The sequence below is a fragment of the Sapajus apella genome, unplaced genomic scaffold, assembly GCF_009761245.1.
Source record: "Sapajus apella isolate SASKATOON/1434 unplaced genomic scaffold, GSC_monkey_1.0 scaffold4, whole genome shotgun sequence".
NCBI lineage: Eukaryota > Metazoa > Chordata > Mammalia > Primates > Cebidae > Sapajus > Sapajus apella.
Window position 1 is genome coordinate 57,324,817 of NW_022436944.1, and position 19,120 is coordinate 57,343,936.

Genomic DNA, 19,120 nt, shown 5'->3' on the forward strand with positions numbered 1-19,120 from the left:
ATATAAATGGCTGCCTGCTATTTATTAAGTTAGCAAAAAAGTCACAGAACAATGTTAGAATAATCCCATTTTTATAGTATATATGCATGAAAAAAACCTGAAAACTCTTATATCAGAATGTTAACAGTGTTCTTAGGGGGCATGTAACAACCTATAATGAAAATTGGGCTGTTTTCCCTATAGACTTGTCCATAGTCTGGATTTTACTGATATCAGCATCATGGTGTCATTTAACCTGTTCTTTTGATCCTTGTATTTCCCGTAAATCTGTAATTCATTCTAGAGGCTTTCTGAGGTTTAGGTTTAACGTGGGCCGGGTGGTAGGAAAAGGGCGCTTCCTAGGTGGGGTCATGTGTTCCCCTCAGGAGGTGCATGGTATGTGGTTGATATCTCTCTTTAATGATGCTGGAAGCCTTTTTATTTTATTATTAGAGGTTATAAGTTACAATGAAATGCTAATGGTGTTCATAATTCTACCATTCTTTACTTCTTTGTCAGCTGAAATACTTCTATAGAGAGAAATTTTTCAGAAACTACTTTGATTACCTCAAGGTATGGGCGGCTTTAATTCTTTCCCTTTATTTGCCACTGTTTAAAATAATGAGTTGGTTCCCTTAACATCTCCCAAAGATGACTAATGAGGTTTGTTTGGTTGTTTTAGTATCATTGTGGACTCTTGGATTTCATGACTGCAAATTATTTATTATCCTTTTGTTGCTCAAATTGTTCCATCTTTGGCCGAGAGCCTTTTCAAGTTGACTGCTGACTCCTTGGACAATCAGCTATCTTTGATAACTTCCTTGCTTTCTGAGCTGGTGGGATGTCCCAGGCTCATCTTGGGTATTTCTGGGCTCCTTTTATTCCCTCCACTGCTCCCCCAAAGACTTTGACCTATTCTCCTGAATTCCTGAAGATTATCATTTTCCAGTGCAGCAGACAGAAAAGACAGTGTATTTAGAATACCTATTATGTCTGTGTCCTAGAGGGAAGATCTAGAGAGAGGAAGAAGTGGAAGATACCGTGATTTAGAAAGGCATTTAAACTCATGAGGACCTGCTAGGGACCAGATGCTAATATGCTTTGCATAGGTTATCCCACTAAATCCTCCCAACAACCCTGTAAGGTAGGTTTTCTTTTTTTTCTTTTTTTGAGATGGCTCTGTCACCCAGGCTGGAGTGCAGTGGCATGATCTCGGCTCACTGCAGTGTCCATCTCCTGTGTTCAAGCGATTCTCCTGCCTCAGCCTCCTGAGTAGCTGGGACTTCAGGTGTGCACCACCATGCCTGGCTAATTTTTTGTATTTTTAGTAGAGATGGGGTTTCATTGTATTAGCCAGGATGGTTTCAATGTCCTGACCTCGTGATCTGCCCGCCTTGGCCTCCCAAAATGCTGGGATTACAGGCATGAGTCACCATGCCCGGCCAGTTAGGTTTTCTTTCTATCTTATAAGGGTAGGAACTAAACTTAGATGATCAAATGACTTCCACAAAGCCCCGCAGCTTGGAAGGGCTGGAACTCGGGTTTGAAAGTGGGTGTGTCTGCTATCAAAACCCATGGCTTTCTTCTATCGAGTAAGGATTATTGACCAGCCGCAGTGTCTCAGGAGTGTTGATGACTTCTCTTGGAGTGTGGCTCCGAGCAGGGCAAGCCCTGTCCTTTGCCAGGTCTGCCAGACCTTTGAGGCTCAGGTCCCATTAAACAGTAACACACAGGCACAGGCTGTGTGTCTCTACCTGTTTCCCCTCCACCGCAGCAGTGCAGCTGCCAGGACCCCTCCCTCAGTGGTGGCCCGGATAATGTGGACTTTGGCAGAGATTATCGGTAGCAAGTTTCCAGAGTCTTTACTGGTTGCCTGATGCTCCCTGAGCCCTGGAAGTCAGCTGCTATCCCTTTTTTGTTGTTGTTGTTGTTGTTGGCTAGAGATTAGGGGAGATTAAATAATTAACTATTTGGGTGGTTTTGTTTTTTACTGAAAGTGAAATAAAAAACATTGAGAACCAGGAGACAAATGTCAGTTTAGAGGATTTTTCAGTGGCTTTCATCTTATTTTTATCCAAGAATGATATTAAGTCATAATCAGACATTATCTGCCCTGGTTTCCAGGTCTCTGCTGGTAATATGTCTTTATTTTATATATATGTATATTTAAAATGGAGTCTCACTCTGTCACCCAGGCTGGCGTACAGTGGTGCAGTCTCAGCTCACTGCAACCTTTGCCTCCCCGGTTCATGAAATTCTCTTGCCTCAGCCTCCACATAGCTGAGACTACAGGTATGCATCGACATGCCGGCTAATTTTTGTATTTTTAGTAGAGATGGGGTTTCACCTTGTTGGCCAGGATGGTCTCAATCTCTTGACCTTGTGATCCGCCCGCCTCTGCCTCCCAAAGTGCTGGGATTGCAGGCGGGAGCCGCTGTGTCTGGCCGTCTTTTTTTTATTTCAGAAGGGAAGAAGCAGACATCCTAATGCAGTTGCATGGACACCGCTCTGGGGTCTGCTTCTCAGAGCAGGGTGAGGTAACTTTTTTCCTAACTTAGATAACTAGCCTGAGGACATTCCCCTAAGAGTTTCTTATTTGAGGCATAGAGGCAGCCTTTCTCTGTTTGCTAATACAAATGTGACAGTGACAAGCGTGTGTTACTTCTCCAGCGTGAGGGAGAAAGATGAGAAGGCTGCAGCATTCTTATGCTTTCATCCTCGTCCCTTGCTGGAAACTTGTCCACGATATCCATGACCTCGCAGAGCCGTGCCCAGGAGCCGCCTTGATAGCACAGGAAGCCCACCCTTCCCAGAGGGGAGAAGATGGTCACAAGGCCAGAGCAGGCTTTTCCAAGGCTCCCAGGGGTCCATGCCCAGGCCTCACAGCTCCTGCAGACACAGCACCTAGCTGCCCATACCCTGGGGCAGGACTGTGGAAAGAATTGTATCAGAAGAGAGAGGATACATCTCCTTTTCACATGGCCTTTGTCCTTTGTATAGAAGTCTTTTGATACTTTAAGTAGGCCATCACCAAAGTCCTTGGGAACTGGGCTAGATTGTTTCAACTTGGCATTGCTCTTACTCCCTGCTAAAGTCTCTGTTGCCAAGGAGAGACCAGGGAGTACATTTCCCAGAAGGCACCTCCCGCTTTGCTTCCAGGATAGGTCAGCTGATGAGGGGCCTTTGGTGAGTTTTGGAAAGGAAGGCCATTTTTTTTCAAGAAGCAGTAGTAGGCAGATGATTGGCTGGGAGTTTCAAAACAGCTTCTGAATACCTTTTTTTTTAGAGACAGAATCTCGCTCTGTCACCCAGGCTGGAGGGCAGTGATGCAGTCTCAGCTCACTGCAACCCCCCACTACTCCTGGGCTCAAGTGATCCTCCCACCTCAGCCTCCCTAGTAGCTGGGACCGTGGGCACATACCATCACACCCAGCTAGTTTTTTGTATTTTTAATAGAGACAGGGTCTTGCCATGTTGCCCAGGCTGTTTCCAGATAATGTCTTAAGAAAGTTAAGACTAGGCATGGTGGCTCACGCCTGTAACCCTAGCACTCCGGGAGGCTGAGGTGGGCAGATCACCTGAGGTCAGGAGTTCAAGGCCAGCCTGGCTAAGATGGTGAAACTCCATCTCCACTAAAAATGCAGAAATTAGCAGGGAATGGTGGTGTGCACCTGTAGTCCCAGCTACTCGGGAGGCTGAGGCAGGAGAATTTCTTGAAACCAGGAGGTGGAGGTTGCAGTGGGCTGAGATCACACCACTGCACTCCAGCCTGGCAACAGAGTGACAGAATGAGATTCTGTTTTGGAAGGAAGGAGGGAAGGAGGAAAGGAGGGAGGGAGGGAAGGAAGAAAAGAAAGAGGAAAGAAAGAAAGAAGGGAGGGAGGGAAGGAAAAGAAAAAGAAGAGGAGGAGGGGGAGGAGGAGAAGAAAGGAAAGAAAGAAAGCTCTGCTCCAGTGCTGCTGGCCGAAGTTGTTAGTGATGGTGTCTTAGTCCATTCGTGTTGCTGTGAAGGAATACCCGAGGCTGGATAATTTATAAATTGGATTTGGCTTATCATTCTGTAAACTGGAAGACTGGGCACCTGGTGAAAGCCTCAGTCTGCTTCCACTCATGGGGGAAGGCAAAGGGGAGCCACGCAGACATCACATGGCCAGACAGCAAGGGGGGGGACGGGGGTGCCTGGTGAGCTAATATAGTGAGGGCTCACTCTCTGCCTCCCCCACCCAGGGCATTCATCTACACATGAGGGGTCCACTCCCATGACCCACTGGGCCCCACCTCCAACCTTAAGAACAAATTTCAGTGTAAGATTTGGGGGAACAAACTCCTAAACTATAGCAGATGCCTTCCTGACATTATTTCCCTCAGTCTGCAATCCTCTGTATTAAACCTTTAATATTTGATATACATAGATTGGTTTCTGTCTTCCTGATGGAACTCTCAATGAGCGTATGTGATGGGGGAAGGTGTATCTTCACTGATAGGTTGGTCTCCTATAGGAGACCTCCAAAGGGAAAGACCATTCAAAGGTACCATGTCTCTCTCTCTATTTTCTGGAGGGCATTGACTCCATCCTGGCTCACTGCAACCTCCACCTCCAGAGTAGCTGGAACCACAGATGGGCACCACCACATCCACTGATTTTTGTATTTTTTGTAGAGGTGGGGTTTCACTGTGTTGCCCAGGCTGGTCTTGAACTCCTGGGCTCAAGCGATCCACCCCACCCACCTTGGCCTCCCAATGTGCTGGGATTACAGGCGTGAGCCACCGCGCCTGGCCAGCACCATGTCTTAACATAATGTTGGCTAATTGAGCAAAGAGCAAAGTTTGAAAACTTCCAACAAGTCTTCTGTTCAGGTGGTGGCGGCGGCCGAGACTGATCGCTTGGCGGCAGTGGTGCAGAGGCCTCCTCCCTGGTCTGCCAGGGTCCCTTCCCAACCCCGCCTGTCCCCGCTGCCTGCTGCCACAGGAGGAGCGGGAGGCGGCTGCTGCCAGCGGGCAATCAGTTCCAGTGGCGCTTCTCGCAAGTCAGTGGAGCCATCGAGGAGGATGTGACCGCAGATCTGCCACAGGGGACAGGCTGGAAGAGGCTTTGCTGACCAGCAGCGAGTGACCAGGGAGCTACACAGCCTCGCTCTGCAGCGGATATCATGTCCACCGTTGAGTTTAATTACTCCAGAGATCCTGCAGCAGGAGACGAGGTCTGCGGAGTTATTTTTCAGTGGGAACCTAAGAATAAAAGCCACTCTTGTTCTAGGGGATAATACAATGTTTACAGTACCTTTCAAAATCATGAACCAGCGTTTGTCTATTAGAAAAGTCTAGAAATTGAGGAAAAAATAAAATTGGTTACAGCAGAACGCTGTTCATTTTCTACTCTCTACAAATGATAAAACTATACAGTTATGGAAAAGAAGTGAATGGGATAAAAGAGCAGAAAGTTATAACGTGAATGATGAAGATGGATTACTTTGAGATCCATTTAGAATTATAGCACTATTGGCTGGGTGCGGTGGCTCACGCCTGTTATCCCAGCACTTTGGGAGGCGAGATGGGCGGATCACAAGGTCAGGAGATCAAGACCATCCTGGCTAACATGATGAAACCTATGTCTACTAAAAATACAAAAAATTAGCCAGGCATGGTGGCACGCGCCAGTAGTCCAGAAACAAAGAGGGAGCTGAAACCAGAACCATAGCCTCTAACAGCATTTATTCCAAGAGGAGCCCCACAGCCCTGTCTGGCCTCAGATGCATCAGCCAGTAGCCAGAACCGCTGCCTCCTGAGAACAGCAAGTTGTGGGGCAGAGCTGCAGCCTCGGACCACATGAGCTGTGGCGCTGGGACCGGCCCTCAGAGGTGATGAGGCCTCTGTCCACTGGAGTCCAGAGGGAAGTTAATCCGAGAGCTTGCATTGGGGTGGCCAAAGCCTCCCTGAGATGTGTAAGCACAGCCTCCCATTACAAGGGTTTGAAGGGATCTGGAAATGCTCACGCTGAGGAGCTCTCCTGCCTCCTAGAGGGCAGCATGCAGGCGCCTGGAGGGACTGACTTTTTCTGGGCCTGGCTTCCACTGTTTCCACACTCACCTGCTAGCCTGCAAGTTTCACAGATGTTGACTGGAGACATGAGGTTCCCCGGTCCCTGGAGCACAGCAAGTAGCATGAGCCTCTTGCTGGCACAGGTTCCCCACGGGTGACATGAGGGGCTCAGGCAGATGCTGTGTAGGCAGTGGGGCTAATGCCATGGCCGATGCTTGCTGAGGTTGGAGAACTCACTGCTTTTTCAGTGGACAGTCAACAAACCTGCATTTTGACCAGAGAAAACGTGACCTCATTCCTCCAGGCCACTTGCCATAAGCACAGCCCTGAGAAGTGGCCCAGGTAAAAAGAATGGCATTCTTGGCAAACTCAGTGAGAACATGCGTGGTGGGTGGCTGCTCCCAGCACACCCAGGTCTCTGGATTTCCCCAGATTAAAGTCAGCTAAACATGAGCTCACAGGTAAAAATTACCAAGCGCATACAGGAAAAGCCACCATGAACAAGTCAGCAGAACTACAGCAGAACTGAACCTCTGAGAACCCAGCCTTTGACATCCTAAATTCAACTAAGAATGCTTGAGCTATTTTCAAACTAACGGAAGGAAACGACCTGAACCAGAAGCCATAAGCCCACTAAAAATGACCTGGCAGACTGAAGAGGAATCAAAGAGAGTGTCTGGAAATGGCAAGTGCAATTGACGAAGCTGTGGGCTTAGCAACAGGTCCATTTTGGCTAAGGAGATTTTGAATGAGTAGATGGAAAGGAAAACCAGAAGAAATGCAGACTAGAGAGCCAAAGAGATAGAAAACGTGAAATACAAGAACTATTGCAGGGTCCAGCCTCGCAGGGTCTAGTGGGTGTTCTTTTGTGTGCAGAGACAATAGATTGCAGAAAAGAAAGACACAAGACACAGAGATAAGAGAAGAATTCAGCTGGGCCCAGGGGACCACTACTATTAAGGCAGAGTCCAGTAGTGGCCCCGAGTGCCTGGACGCGCTGATATTTATTGAATACAAGGCAGGGGGGCAGGGTCAGGAGAGTGAATCATCTGACATGATTAATAGGGTCAAGCAAATCCCGTGCTTACAGTACAGGGGGCCCTCCCTTTCAGGTAGCCGCTGCAGGGAGGGGAGGCACACACGTCAGCATCTGTCTATGTACTTACCAGAAAGATTAACGGCTTTTAGGATTCCTCTATTCTTCTCACAACTTAGAAGAACTTAAAAAGAGCTCCGGGTGAGAAGGCGGAACATGAAAGCGGACAGGGATGGTGACCATTGGAGCACAGCACCACAGAGAGGCATTGAAGCCCTGGATGTCTTCGGGCAGGTCTGGCTAATGTCAGGCCTTCCTTAAAAGCCGGGCAGAGCAGAGTGTTCCGTGGACTCCCCAGTGAGAGGGAAACTCCCTTTCCCGGCCTGCTAAGTAACAGGCGCCTTCCCAGGTGCTGGTGCTACTGCAAAGCTCTCACGCTGGCCTCCTGAGCACTTCTCACAATGTCCCTTCAGTTCCTAACTGTATTTCACCCGATTATGTCTACACTATAAGACAAAAATGTTTCTACACTATAATACTAAGGCAAAGATTAATAGTAGAGAATAATGGTTGCCCTGGATACAGAGAGGAGTGAAGAATTGGGACCATTTATTCAGTCTACCATATTTCTCATAATCCTGTCTTTTTATGGACTTCTCTGTGAGTAACAGTGTTTTAGCTCAAATAACACAACACAGCTTTGCCCCAGGGTTGGCCTCTTTTAAGTGGCTGATAGATGATTAGTTTCTTAAATCTCAACATTCCCACAGGATTCTGAGAAGCAATTTTGTTAGATAGTTTAGGCTTGGAGGATGAAAAAAGTTTCGGTGTGGGTTCTTCAAGGTCAGTCGGGTTGGAAACACCTTGTCCTCCCCTTCCCTTCTGTGCAGTGAAGACGGTCTTCAGATGGTGTGTAGACAGCGAATTGCTGCAGAAACATGGCCTGATCTCTCCGGAAGATTACTACACCGATAGAGTGCCGTTTCACTCTGCACCTAAAGGTAATGCTTCTGTGCTCCCAGCCCCTCTGATCGCATTCCGGGAAAGTTATGCTGTAGCAGAGTCGCATTGGCCACCTCTGCTGCCATTTCCTTGTTCACGGGTTTTTTTCCCCTTTTCTTTAATTTTGGTGGTGACTGTTGGGAAAGTCAAATCTAAGCATGCCAGTTTCTCACTAGTGCTCCCCAGTCTGTACGACTGAAGTGCAGGCTTCTCCATGTGGACTATGACGCCCACATCTGCTGCCCAACACCAAGAGTTATGAAAGTGTTTTGAGTAGTAGTTGAACCAAGAGAAGGAAAAACTGAAGACATAGATAAGCAAAGGAGCATGCTGATGGGTTGGAACATGGACCTATGGGTTTTCCCATCCTGAAAAAGAGCAGCTTCCCAACCTCTCAGAAGGGAGGGAAGGCTGAGTGGAGAGGCAGGGACGGTGTGTACATGTATGTGACATTGGGCCAATTTCCTGTGATATGGGAGGCAAGATATTCTGAGAGTGAGTGGGGTGGGAGGCTGTGATGTAGGTTTAAGCAGAGAGTTAGACTTTCGAAAGAGTCCCTGTGTGATGGGGAGAAGTCCCTGTGTGGATCCTGGGCCAGATATCAGGATTGCCTAGCATGCTGGGCTCAGAAGATGAGCTCTCACATAGCTCCAGTTGTGGGACTGTTTGATTCTCTGGGGCTTGGGGGCTGAGAAGGTATTTGGGGTGGGAGGATTGGGATCTAGAAAACTGAGGGGGCTCCTGGGAAGAGCTCCACTGATGGTCTCAGCTACATGGGAAAGTAAGGCAAGAAAGAAGTAGCAGAATCAAGCTCCGTGGAGTACTAAGCCACTTACTATTTTAAAGTTAGTTGGAAACTCACTATCTTATGCAGGTCGTTATGCAGGTCGATAAGAATGGGGCTAACATGTATTGAGGATTTATCAGGCATTGTGCTAAGAGATCTGTGATGGTGTCCATTTCATTGCATTCTTGCTAGCAGTGAATGCTCTCATTTAACCTTTAGGGGGATGATTTTTTTTTTCTTTGAGACAGAGTTTTGCTCTTGTTGTCCAGGCTAGAATGCAGTGGTGCCATCTTGGCTCACTGCAACCTCCGCCTCCCAGGTTCAAGAGATTCTCCTGCCTCATCCTCCTGAGTAGCTGGGATTACAGGTGCCTGTCACCATGCCTGGATAATTGTTTTTTTGTATTTTTAGTAGAGACAGGGTTTCACCCTGTTGACCAGGCTGCTTTTGAATCCCTGACCTCAAGTGATCCACCTGCCTCAGCCTCCCAAAGTGCTGGGATTACAGACGTGAGCCACCGCATCCAGCCAGCGGGTGGGCGATGATCTTGAGGGTGTAAAAAGCTTACACAAACTTTCATTCCTTTGGTGAGCTCTTCAGAAAGTGTGCTCATGTATGTGTACATGCATGTGTGTGTGACAGTGGTCTACCCATGTTCTTTGACCATGTTGGAAAACTGAAAATATTTTAGCACTCTAGTCCTAAATTTTGTTGTTGTTATTTGTTTGGTTTTGAGAACCAGGTCTTGCTTTGTTGCCCAGGCTGTAGTGTAGAAGCAAAACCATAACTCACTACAGCCTTGATCTCCTGGGCTGAAGCAATTCTCCCTACTCAGCCCCCTGAGCAGCTGGGACCACAGGCATGCACTACCACACCTAGCAAATTTTTTTTTAGACGGAGTCTCACTCTTGTTACCCAGGCTGGAGTGCAATGGCACGATCTCAGCTCACCGCAACCCCCGCCTCCTGGGTTCAGGCAATTCTCCTGCCTCAACCTCCTGAATAGCTAGGATTACAGGCATGCACCACCATGCCCAGCTAATGTTTTGTATTTTTGGTAGAGACGGGGTTTCACCATGTTGACCAGGATGGTCTTGATCTCTTGACCTCGTGATCCACCCGCCTCGGCCTCCCAAAGTGCTGGGATTACAGGCTTGAGCCACCCCGCCCAGCCAAAATTTTTAATCTATTTTTTGTAGACACATGCTCTCACTCTCACTGTGTTGGCCAGGCTGGTGTCAACTCCTGGGCTCAAGTGATGTTCCTACCTTGGCCTCCCAAAGTGCTCTGGTTACAGGTGTGAGCCACTGCGCCCAGCCATTTTGAATCCATAGAATAAGTTTCAGGATCATTCATATGTTGAAGAGTGACTACAGCCGGTGTTGTACATGTGAAAGTTTAGGAGAAAGATCAAGCTAACTGTGACTTTGGTGGTTTTATTTGGTCATCTTAGAAATGCCCACTTCCTTGAAACGCTTAGAATGAAAAATGAGTAGTAAAAAAAAAAAAAAAATTAAAAGACAAAAAAAATGTCCACTTCCTCACCTTGCTATAGTAATTCAATTTGTTTCCTTGATGCTGGAGGCATCTCTGTACCAGGATATTTAAAAATGACATTTAGCTGTGAGCAGCATTCCATCCCAAAGAAAGAGCTGAACAAGAAGCTTAAAGACTCATGCAGAAAAAAGCTTGCTAAGCTTGAAGATGAGTTAGACCACACTGTGGACAGCGTGACATGGAACTCAACTCCTAAGGCCAAACAAAGGACCAGGGAACCTCTCAAGGTCAGTTTGGAAGCCTGTGCACAGCAGTATTTGGGGGGACAGAGAGGCAGTGAAGGGGAAGGCATTCCGATGACACGAGAAGCTGTGATGAATCCGTTGCAGAATAGAGTAGAGCTTGCATTGGCCATCTATGGGTCATGCAGCTGGTCAGGAAGTCAACACGCACAGTCCCTTTGTCTGTCATTGACTCTGTGCTTTTGTGTGTTTCAAAGAAAACAAGTCCACCAAAGAATAAAAACTGGATGAGCCACTTACGTGTGCCGCAGAGAGAACTAGACCGACTTCTGCTTGCAAGAATGGAAAGTCGGAACCAGTTCCTAAAAAACCCCCGTTTTTTCCCTCCTAACACTCCACATGGAGGCAAGTCTCTTGTTTTTCCTCCAGAGAAGCCAACACGGATAGGAGAATTCCAGAGAACAGAACCAGAACAGAGGTATGTCTTTCCCTGACTTGAACTCTCAGAAAATCTGACCCTTTAGAGTAAACCTAGATGGTCCTCCGTTGGTCTGGCTGTAGAGGCCCCTAGACTTGTGGGGCAGGGTAGCAGTATCAGAACAGAGTAGGGCGGCAGGGTCACCCACAGGTGGGCCTTTGGACCTTCCCCAGAGTCCTGGGTTTATGCTTTTCTGACCTGCCAGGGTCTTGAGAAATAGGGGTTGATGTTGGCCCTTTACTCACATTGGAACAATCTGGGTCAAGTGGAAACAATCCCATTAGAGGCATAGGTCTTGAATAATAACAGTGTTTGAAATTTGATTAATTATAAATAATTAGTGCAAACTGTGATTTTTTAAAGAGTGCCTTTGCCTATATATCAGTAATGGTCTTTATGAAAGTAGAGTTGCTTCATAGGTTCATAATTTTAATAAGCCAAAAACTATTAACATTTCTTTATTAGATAACTAATATCTTTTTATTAAGAAAAATTAGATACAAAAATTAGCTGAGTGTGGTGGTGTGCACCTGTGATCCCAGCTACATGGGAGGCAGAAGTGGGAGGATCACCTGAGCACAGGGATTTCGAGGCTGCAGTGAGCCAAGATTGTGCCACTGCACTCCAGCCTGGGTGACAGAGTGAGATCCTGTCCCAAAAAAAGAAGGAAGGGAAAGGAAGGGGAAGGAAGGGGAGTGGAAGAGAGGGGAGGGGAGGGGAGGAGAGGGAAGGGGAAGAAAGAAAGAAAGAGAAAGAAAGAGAGAGAGATTAGAAAAGACTAATATTTGAGATACCTATATTAAAAACCCAGTTACCTATTGGTGTTTAAACATGTAGAGTTTTTCATATGCATATTGAAAATGAAATATGTACCTACTTATGTCTTCACAAAGATTAGATCGTACTGTAAAATGATTTGATAACCTGCATTAACAACAAGAACCAAAAAGAAGACCCCAACAAATGACATATCATGCATATCTTTGATGGCCTTTGTGTATTTATTTTTATATTAATCAGTCACTGCCTACTATTTCATTGTATGGTTGAAACTAACAGCCTCTCTCCCCCTCTTTTCATCCCACAGTTGTGCTGATACTCCAGTGTTTCTAGCTAAGCCACCAATTGGCTTTTTCACAGATTATGAAATTGGACCAGTTTATGAGGTAGTCATCTTGTTTCTGTACAGCTCCCACCCATCTGCTTCCTTTATTTTTTATTTTTTTTGAGAGGGAGTTTCACTCTTGTTGCCCAAGCCGAAGTGCAATGGTGCGATCTCGGCTCACTGCAACCTCCACCTCCCAGGTTTAAGCGATTCTCCTGCCTCAGCCTCCCAAGTAGCTAGGATTACAGGCATGCATCATCACGCCCAGCTAATTTTCTATTTTTAATAGAGACAGGCTTTCATTATGTTGGCCAGAATGGTCTCGAACTCCTGACTTCGGGTGATTCACCCACCTCAGTCTCCCAAAGTGCTGGGATTACAGGCAGAAGCCACGGTGCCTGGTGGCTTCCTTATTTTTAAAAAGTCTGTGTTACGGAAATTTTCATCTCTACACAAAACTAGGGGAAAGACTATAACAACCTCTCATGTGCCCAACATGCAGCTTCGACAGTCATCTACATTCTGCCAGTATGGTTTTAACTATCAGTCCTACAACCTCTTCATGTGCACGTCAATGTTCACGTGTATGTGCTGGAGTCACATAAGGAAAAGCCCAGATAGCACAATACATCAGTTAGTATCTCTGACAGGTAAGGGTTTTAAAAAGTGACCACAGTGCCACTGTCACACCCAGCCATGTTAACAACGATTCCTTAATATCGATTAATAGCCATCTATGTCGGATCTTCATTTTTTTTTAAGTCCATTTATATTTTGTTTGTTTGCATCAGAATCTAAACACTGCATTTGGTTAAAGTATCTGTTAATTCTCTTTTAGTTGATAATAATTCCTCCCCCACCTCCTGCTTTTTAAAAATGCCATTTATTTATTGAAGAAACTGCAATTTCTTACATCCTGGATTTGGCTAATTGCATTATTGTGGTGACATTAAACATGTTCTTTTATCTTCCATATTTTCCACAAACTAGTCATTAGAGATTTGATGAGATTCAAGTTCCATTTTTCCTAACTGTTTGACAGGAATACTTTTTTGGTGGCACTGTGCATTTCTTGTTGCATTCCATCAGGAGGAAGCATGGGATCGAGGTTCCCATTATCAGTTATGAATGGTGTCAGGTGTTGTAAGTCTGATTCATTCTCTATGAAGTTCTGATCAAACTTTCACTTAATAGTTAACAGCCTAGATGACTGTCAGATGACTATTGTTCAGATCCATTTTTTCCTCAATTAGGGTTTACAAAACGGTAATTTCTAATTCTGTTATTCCTTCTACATTTATTAGCTGTGATTTTCTATTTAAAAAACAGAAACAAAACTTTCCTTCTAACTTGGATTCCTATCTCCTCCTCTTTCTTGTACTCTCCTGACATCTATAGGTAACTATTCTATTAGTTTCTTTGTGAACCATAAGCAAATGTGTATATATATTTGAACCCCCTCTCCTTCTACTGTCCTCTACATCTTGACAGTATATCCAGTAATTCCTGCAAAAGCAGAGACTTCCCTCATTCCTTCTTCCCAGCTTTTTTCTTTTAAAAGCCTCCCACCATCTTGGGGAATCAGGTCAAGACCAAGCTTAGCAGTCACCAACTCTGCTCACCAGGTGCAAAGACAACTAGGCCTCATGATAAGAATCCCTTCACACACACATGGATTGCATTTTATAGTTTAAAGAGCACTTACACATCCATAATTATGTCTAACCGCTAAGGGCAAAAAGCAGAGCAATACGATAAATCTACATGCTGAACATTAGAGGAAGTATTTTGCGTACTCCTTGGACTTAACAGTAATGTGTTGTCTTTCGTACATCTGGGTCTGGGACTTCTGTGTGTGGCCATCATGTTTCAAGGACAGTTGGAGAAGCTGGCAAACATGCAGAGGAAGGGGGCTAAAATCATGTCAGTGAGGGAGTAGAACAGGGAAAAGGAAGAGCTGCTCAAGGACATATGAAGATACTCCTCTGCAGGCCTGCAGATGCCTGCCATGGAAGCCTGTGCTCAGACTCTGGAGACTCTGAGGCTGTAGATGAGGCAGACATGGACTGCCGGGGAGCAGCCTTTCCTCCGGTCTTTGCTTACTTTTCTAATTCTCATTCCTTTGATGTTCATAACATTTATTTACCCGGCTAAACTATAAAGTGTAAGGATAAAAACGTTTCACATTTTCAGTCTTTAAAAATTTATGTCTCTATCGGGCACGGTGGCTCACGCCTGTAGTCCCAGGACCTCGGGAGGCTGAGGCGGGTGGACCACCTGAGGTCAGGAGTTCAAGACTAGTCTGACCAATGTAGTGAAACCCTGTCTCTACTAAAAATACAAAAAATTAGCCGGGCATGGTGGCAGGTATAATCCTAGCTACTCTGGAGGCTGAGGCAGGAGCATCACTTGAACCCAGGAGGCAGAGGTTGCGGTGAACTGAGATTGTGCCATTGCACTCCAGCCTAGGCAACAAGAGTGAGACTCTGTCTCAAAAAAAAAAAAATTATGTCTCATGCACCCTTTCTCAGGAACCTCCCAGGGAACATGCTCCTGTAATAGAAATAAGGAAACCAAAGAAGAGGAAGGCGTGGAATGTGGTACCAAGAGATGCAACAGAGGAGAGAGGCGGAGGAAAGCTCCAGGCTCATGGCTCTTAGGAGATTTTGCAGTTAATACAGCTGCAAAGCAAATTTTCCCAAAGCTTAGCAACTTAATCATTTTATCTTGCTTACAGATTCTTTGGGTGAGACATTTAGACAGAGCACAGTGAGAATGGCTTGTTCCACAGTGTTTGAGGCCATCGCTGGAAAGTCAGTGCCTAGGAGTGACATAAAAGTTGGGGTTAGTGCTGTTGTAGATAGATAGCTGAGGCTGTGTACCAGAATGTCCGTACCACATAGCTTATCTCTGTGGGCTGGGCTTCCTTACAGTATGGCAATCTCAGGTTCATCAGACTTCTATATGACAATGCAAGTGAGCATCTGTACTCTTTTCTTTTGAGATGGAGTCTTGCTCTGTCACCCAGGCTGGAGTGCAGTCGCAGGATCTTGGCTCACTGCAACCTCTGCCTCCTGGGTTCAAGCGATTCTCCCACTTCAGCCTCCTGAGTAGCTAGGATTACAGGTGCACGTCACCACACCTGGCTAATTTTTTATATTTTTGATAGAGGTAGGGTTTGCCACATTGGCCAGGCTGGTCTTGAACTCCTGACCTCAGGTGATTTGCCCACCTCAGCCTCCCAAAGTGCTGGGATTACAGGCGTTAGCCACTGCACCTGGTCAAGTATCTGCACTTCTTAGTGAGTACCCTAGCAAGCAAGGAGGAGATTGCATCACATTTTATGACCCAGTCTGGAAGTTGCACAGCACTACCTCCTCTGCATGTGGTAGATTACAAACAAGTCACTAAGGTTGGTCCAGATTCAAGGGAAGGTATGTAGACTTCATCTCCTTTTTTTTTTTTTTTTGAACCCTCCCCCCTTTTTCTTGAAATAGGATCTGGCTCTGTCACCCAGGCTGGAGTGCAGTGGTATGATCTTGGTTCACTGCAACCTCCACTTCCGAGGCTCAAGCAACTCCTCCCAACTCAGCCTCCTGAGAAGCTGGGGCTACAGGGACATGCCACCACACCTGGCGAATTTTTGCCTTTTTTGTAGAGACAGGTTTTTGTATGTTGCCCAGGCTCGTCTCAAACTCCTGAACTCAAGTAATCTACCCGCCTTGGCCTCCTAAAGTGGTAGGATTACAGGCGTGAGCCAGTGTCTGGCCTAGACTTCATCTCTTAATGAGAACAGTGTCAAAGAACTTATGGATGTGTCTTAAAACTGCTACAGGAGTTATCCTTTATGATAGCAGTAGGTGTAGTGGGCAACTAGCTCAGATTACAAGAGGCCAGAAGACTCTAGGAGAGGTATGGAGATGCCATTGACAAGAGTCCCTGATACATCTGGACATACTGGGAAGAGATTGGTAGGGTAGTGGAGAAGGATTGAATTATTGATTAAGTATGAAGCAGACAAAATAATTAGTTGATTATTAACTCCAGGAAAATCAAAAATTGTACAAGGCAAGGAAAGGACTCATAGTTTCTTCATGCTCAGCTGTGAATAGCATTTACTTTTTTTTTTTTTTTTTTTTTTTGAGAAGGAGTTTCACTCATGTTACCCAGGCTGGAGTGCAATGGCGCGATCTCGGCTCACCGCAACCTCCGCCTCCTGGGTTCAGGCAATTCTCCTGCCTCAGCCTCCTGAGTAGCTGGGATTACAGGCACGCGCCACCATGCCCAGCTAATTTTTTGTATTTTTAGTAGAGACGGGGTTTCACCATGTTGACCAGGATGGTCTCCATCTCTTGACCTCGTGATCCACCCGCCTCGGCCTCCCAAAGTGCTGGGATTACAGGCGTGAGCCACCGTGCCCGGCCTAGCATTTATTTTAGTAACTTGAATATAACATGAATCACTAATCTAACCAGTACTATGATATAACTATATTGGAAAGATGGGGATAGGAAGGGCATGTCATATGGTGAGTTGGATATAGGAGAGGGAAGAGAGAATATCCATATCCTCCATCCGTAATTAATACTTAAAACTGAAAAAAGTAGTATGCTATTTGGAAACATGGAAATAAATACCAAAATAATCAGCTAAAGGAGGAAAAAGTGTTTATCTTTGGGAAATGGCAGGGTGGGGCAGGGGAAGATGGCAGTATTTCTATTTTGAAAACCTTGTCAAACTCTGTGGCTGTCCAACTTAGATGAAAATGACTTAAAAAAATTTTTTTCCACAGAAAGAAGCACCAGGCCCAGATCATTTTACAGGTGCAGACTACCAAACATTTAAGCTATCCCCTGTTTTATGAAACTGTTTCAGAGACTAGAAAAAGAGGGAATGTGCCATCATTATTAGGTAATAAGCCTAATTACCTTGACACCAAATAGAAACATATGCCAGTCTTGGAGCACCACACACATACACACACACACAGACACACACATACACACACACGCACGCACACACACACTGCAAACCCAGGAATGCAAGGAATGTCTTCACAGCAGGCCTGGAGTTGGCAGATGGCTCTCGTGAGCCTATTATTTTTTTCCTCCAAAGCTTCCAGTACTGTTTAGGAAAGCCAGCCCATGCCACAATCCTTATAATGATCACTGTCCCAAACCTTGCAGCCACCACAGCTACCATGTTCCACTGCCTGGCCTTCCATCTGCACCTCATTTCAGCTGACTGCTAGTGAAAGCCTTGGTCATTGTGATGACGCCGTCCATGGTGCTCACACCCAAGTTCCCACCAGCTGGTTCACAGATGGATTCGTGTAATATGTCGTGTTGGCCAAAAATGGATGTAAATGCCACTTTAGGAATACAAACCTATAAATACAATTATGAAGACATGCTTCATATTTATGTCGATTTTTATCTGGTGGGGAGCTGGTAGAGGATTTGAACTTCATCTGTAATGTTTTCTTTCTTAAGTTGGGTGATGGAAACATGGCTTCTGTCATGTTATAATTTATACATTTTTTTCTCGTATAACGTTTCACAAAATATTAACAAAAGCTGTGTACCTGTATTGTTGTGCCACGCACTGTGCTGGGTGCTGTTAGGTCTAGGCCTTGCCCTGGGGGGGTCTTCCAGTCTGGGGTGGGAGAAGAGAAGGGGGGGCTTAAAAGTGGGTGAGTGGGTTGCATAAGTGGCCTGATTACATCCTGACATAGAGGTGCCATAACACGCTTTGACTGTGACCGTGGGAAGGATAGTTCAAAGAGTTATGTAGTGAGGAACACACTAAGAGGTGAGGTGAACAAAACTTTGGAACCAGATACCCTAGGCTCACACCGCACCGGCGCCTCTTTGAACTCCAGTTTCTTCGTCTGTGAGATAGAAACAGCTCCCACCTTTCCTGGTTGTTGCGAGGTTGAGGAGACACAGAGCAGATGCTCATAAACAGTAGTTGCTATTTTAAACAATAGGTCAGATCTGTTCCTGCCTTCATTTTTACCTTGCATTTTATTTATCTGTAAATTTTTTAATTCATTTTTTTTTTGTAGAGACAGTCTCTTCATGTTGTCCAGGCAGGTGTCAAACTTCTGACCTCAAGTGATCCGCGTACCCCAGCCTCCCAAAGTGCTGGGGTTACAGGCGTGAGCCACTGCACCTGGCCTGTATTTTATTTTTTACTATGGGAGCTTCCCAAAACAAACAGATGTCCATAGGATGGCATAAGGGGTCCCCGTGTACACTTCAGCCAACTTCGAAAGTTCCCAACATGTGGCCAAGTCTATTTCATTTCTGCCTCTACCCCCTTTGCATATTATGTAGAGTAAATCCTAGACATTGTGTCATTTCATCCATAAGTGTTGCTGTCTAAAAGAGATCACCTTACCTTTCAACAGATGGTAATCGCACTGCAGAACACCACCACAACCAGCCGCTACCTGCGAGTCCTCCCACCTTCCACTCCATACTTTGCTCTAGGACTGGGTAAGTTCAGTATCAGTAAGTTCAGTGGTACTAATAGTAGTAGTGGTAGTAATAGTAGTGGTGGTAGTAGTAGTAGTGGTAATAGTAGTAGCAGTGGTAGTAATACTGGTAGTAGTAGTATTAATGGTGGTAGTGGTAGTAGTGGTAGTGATGATAGTAGTGGTAGTAATGGTAGTAGTGCTAGTAGTAGTGATGTAGTGGTGGTGGTGGTGGTGGTAGTAATGGTGGTAGTAGTGGTAGTAATGGTAGTAGTGGTGGTGGTGGTGGTGATAGTAGTGGTAGTAGCAGTAGTGGCAGTAGTAGTGGTGTAGTAATGGTAGTAGTAGTGGTGGTGGTGGTGGTGGTAGTAATGGTGGTAGTAGTAGTAATGGTAGTAGTAATGGTGGTAGTAGTCATAATGGTGGTAGTAGTGGTGGTAATGGTAGTAGTAGTGGTGGTGGTGGTGGTAGTGATAGT

At 45.7% G+C, this 19,120-nt stretch overlaps 1 protein-coding gene across 2 annotated transcripts in view; it reads left to right on the plus strand.

Annotated features, from left to right (window-relative positions):
* DLEC1 (DLEC1 cilia and flagella associated protein) overlaps positions 1–19,120 on the plus strand; it is a 51,383-nt gene that overhangs the window by 8,257 nt on the left and 24,006 nt on the right. For both annotated transcript variants that reach the window (XM_032270288.1, XM_032270295.1), the window contains exons 3-7: positions 7,945–8,055; positions 10,427–10,626; positions 10,839–11,059; positions 12,147–12,225; positions 18,577–18,664. In XM_032270288.1, coding sequence (XP_032126179.1) covers positions 7,945–8,055; positions 10,427–10,626; positions 10,839–11,059; positions 12,147–12,225; positions 18,577–18,664 — 699 coding nt within the window. The remainder of the gene's footprint in view (positions 1–7,944; positions 8,056–10,426; positions 10,627–10,838; positions 11,060–12,146; positions 12,226–18,576; positions 18,665–19,120) is intronic.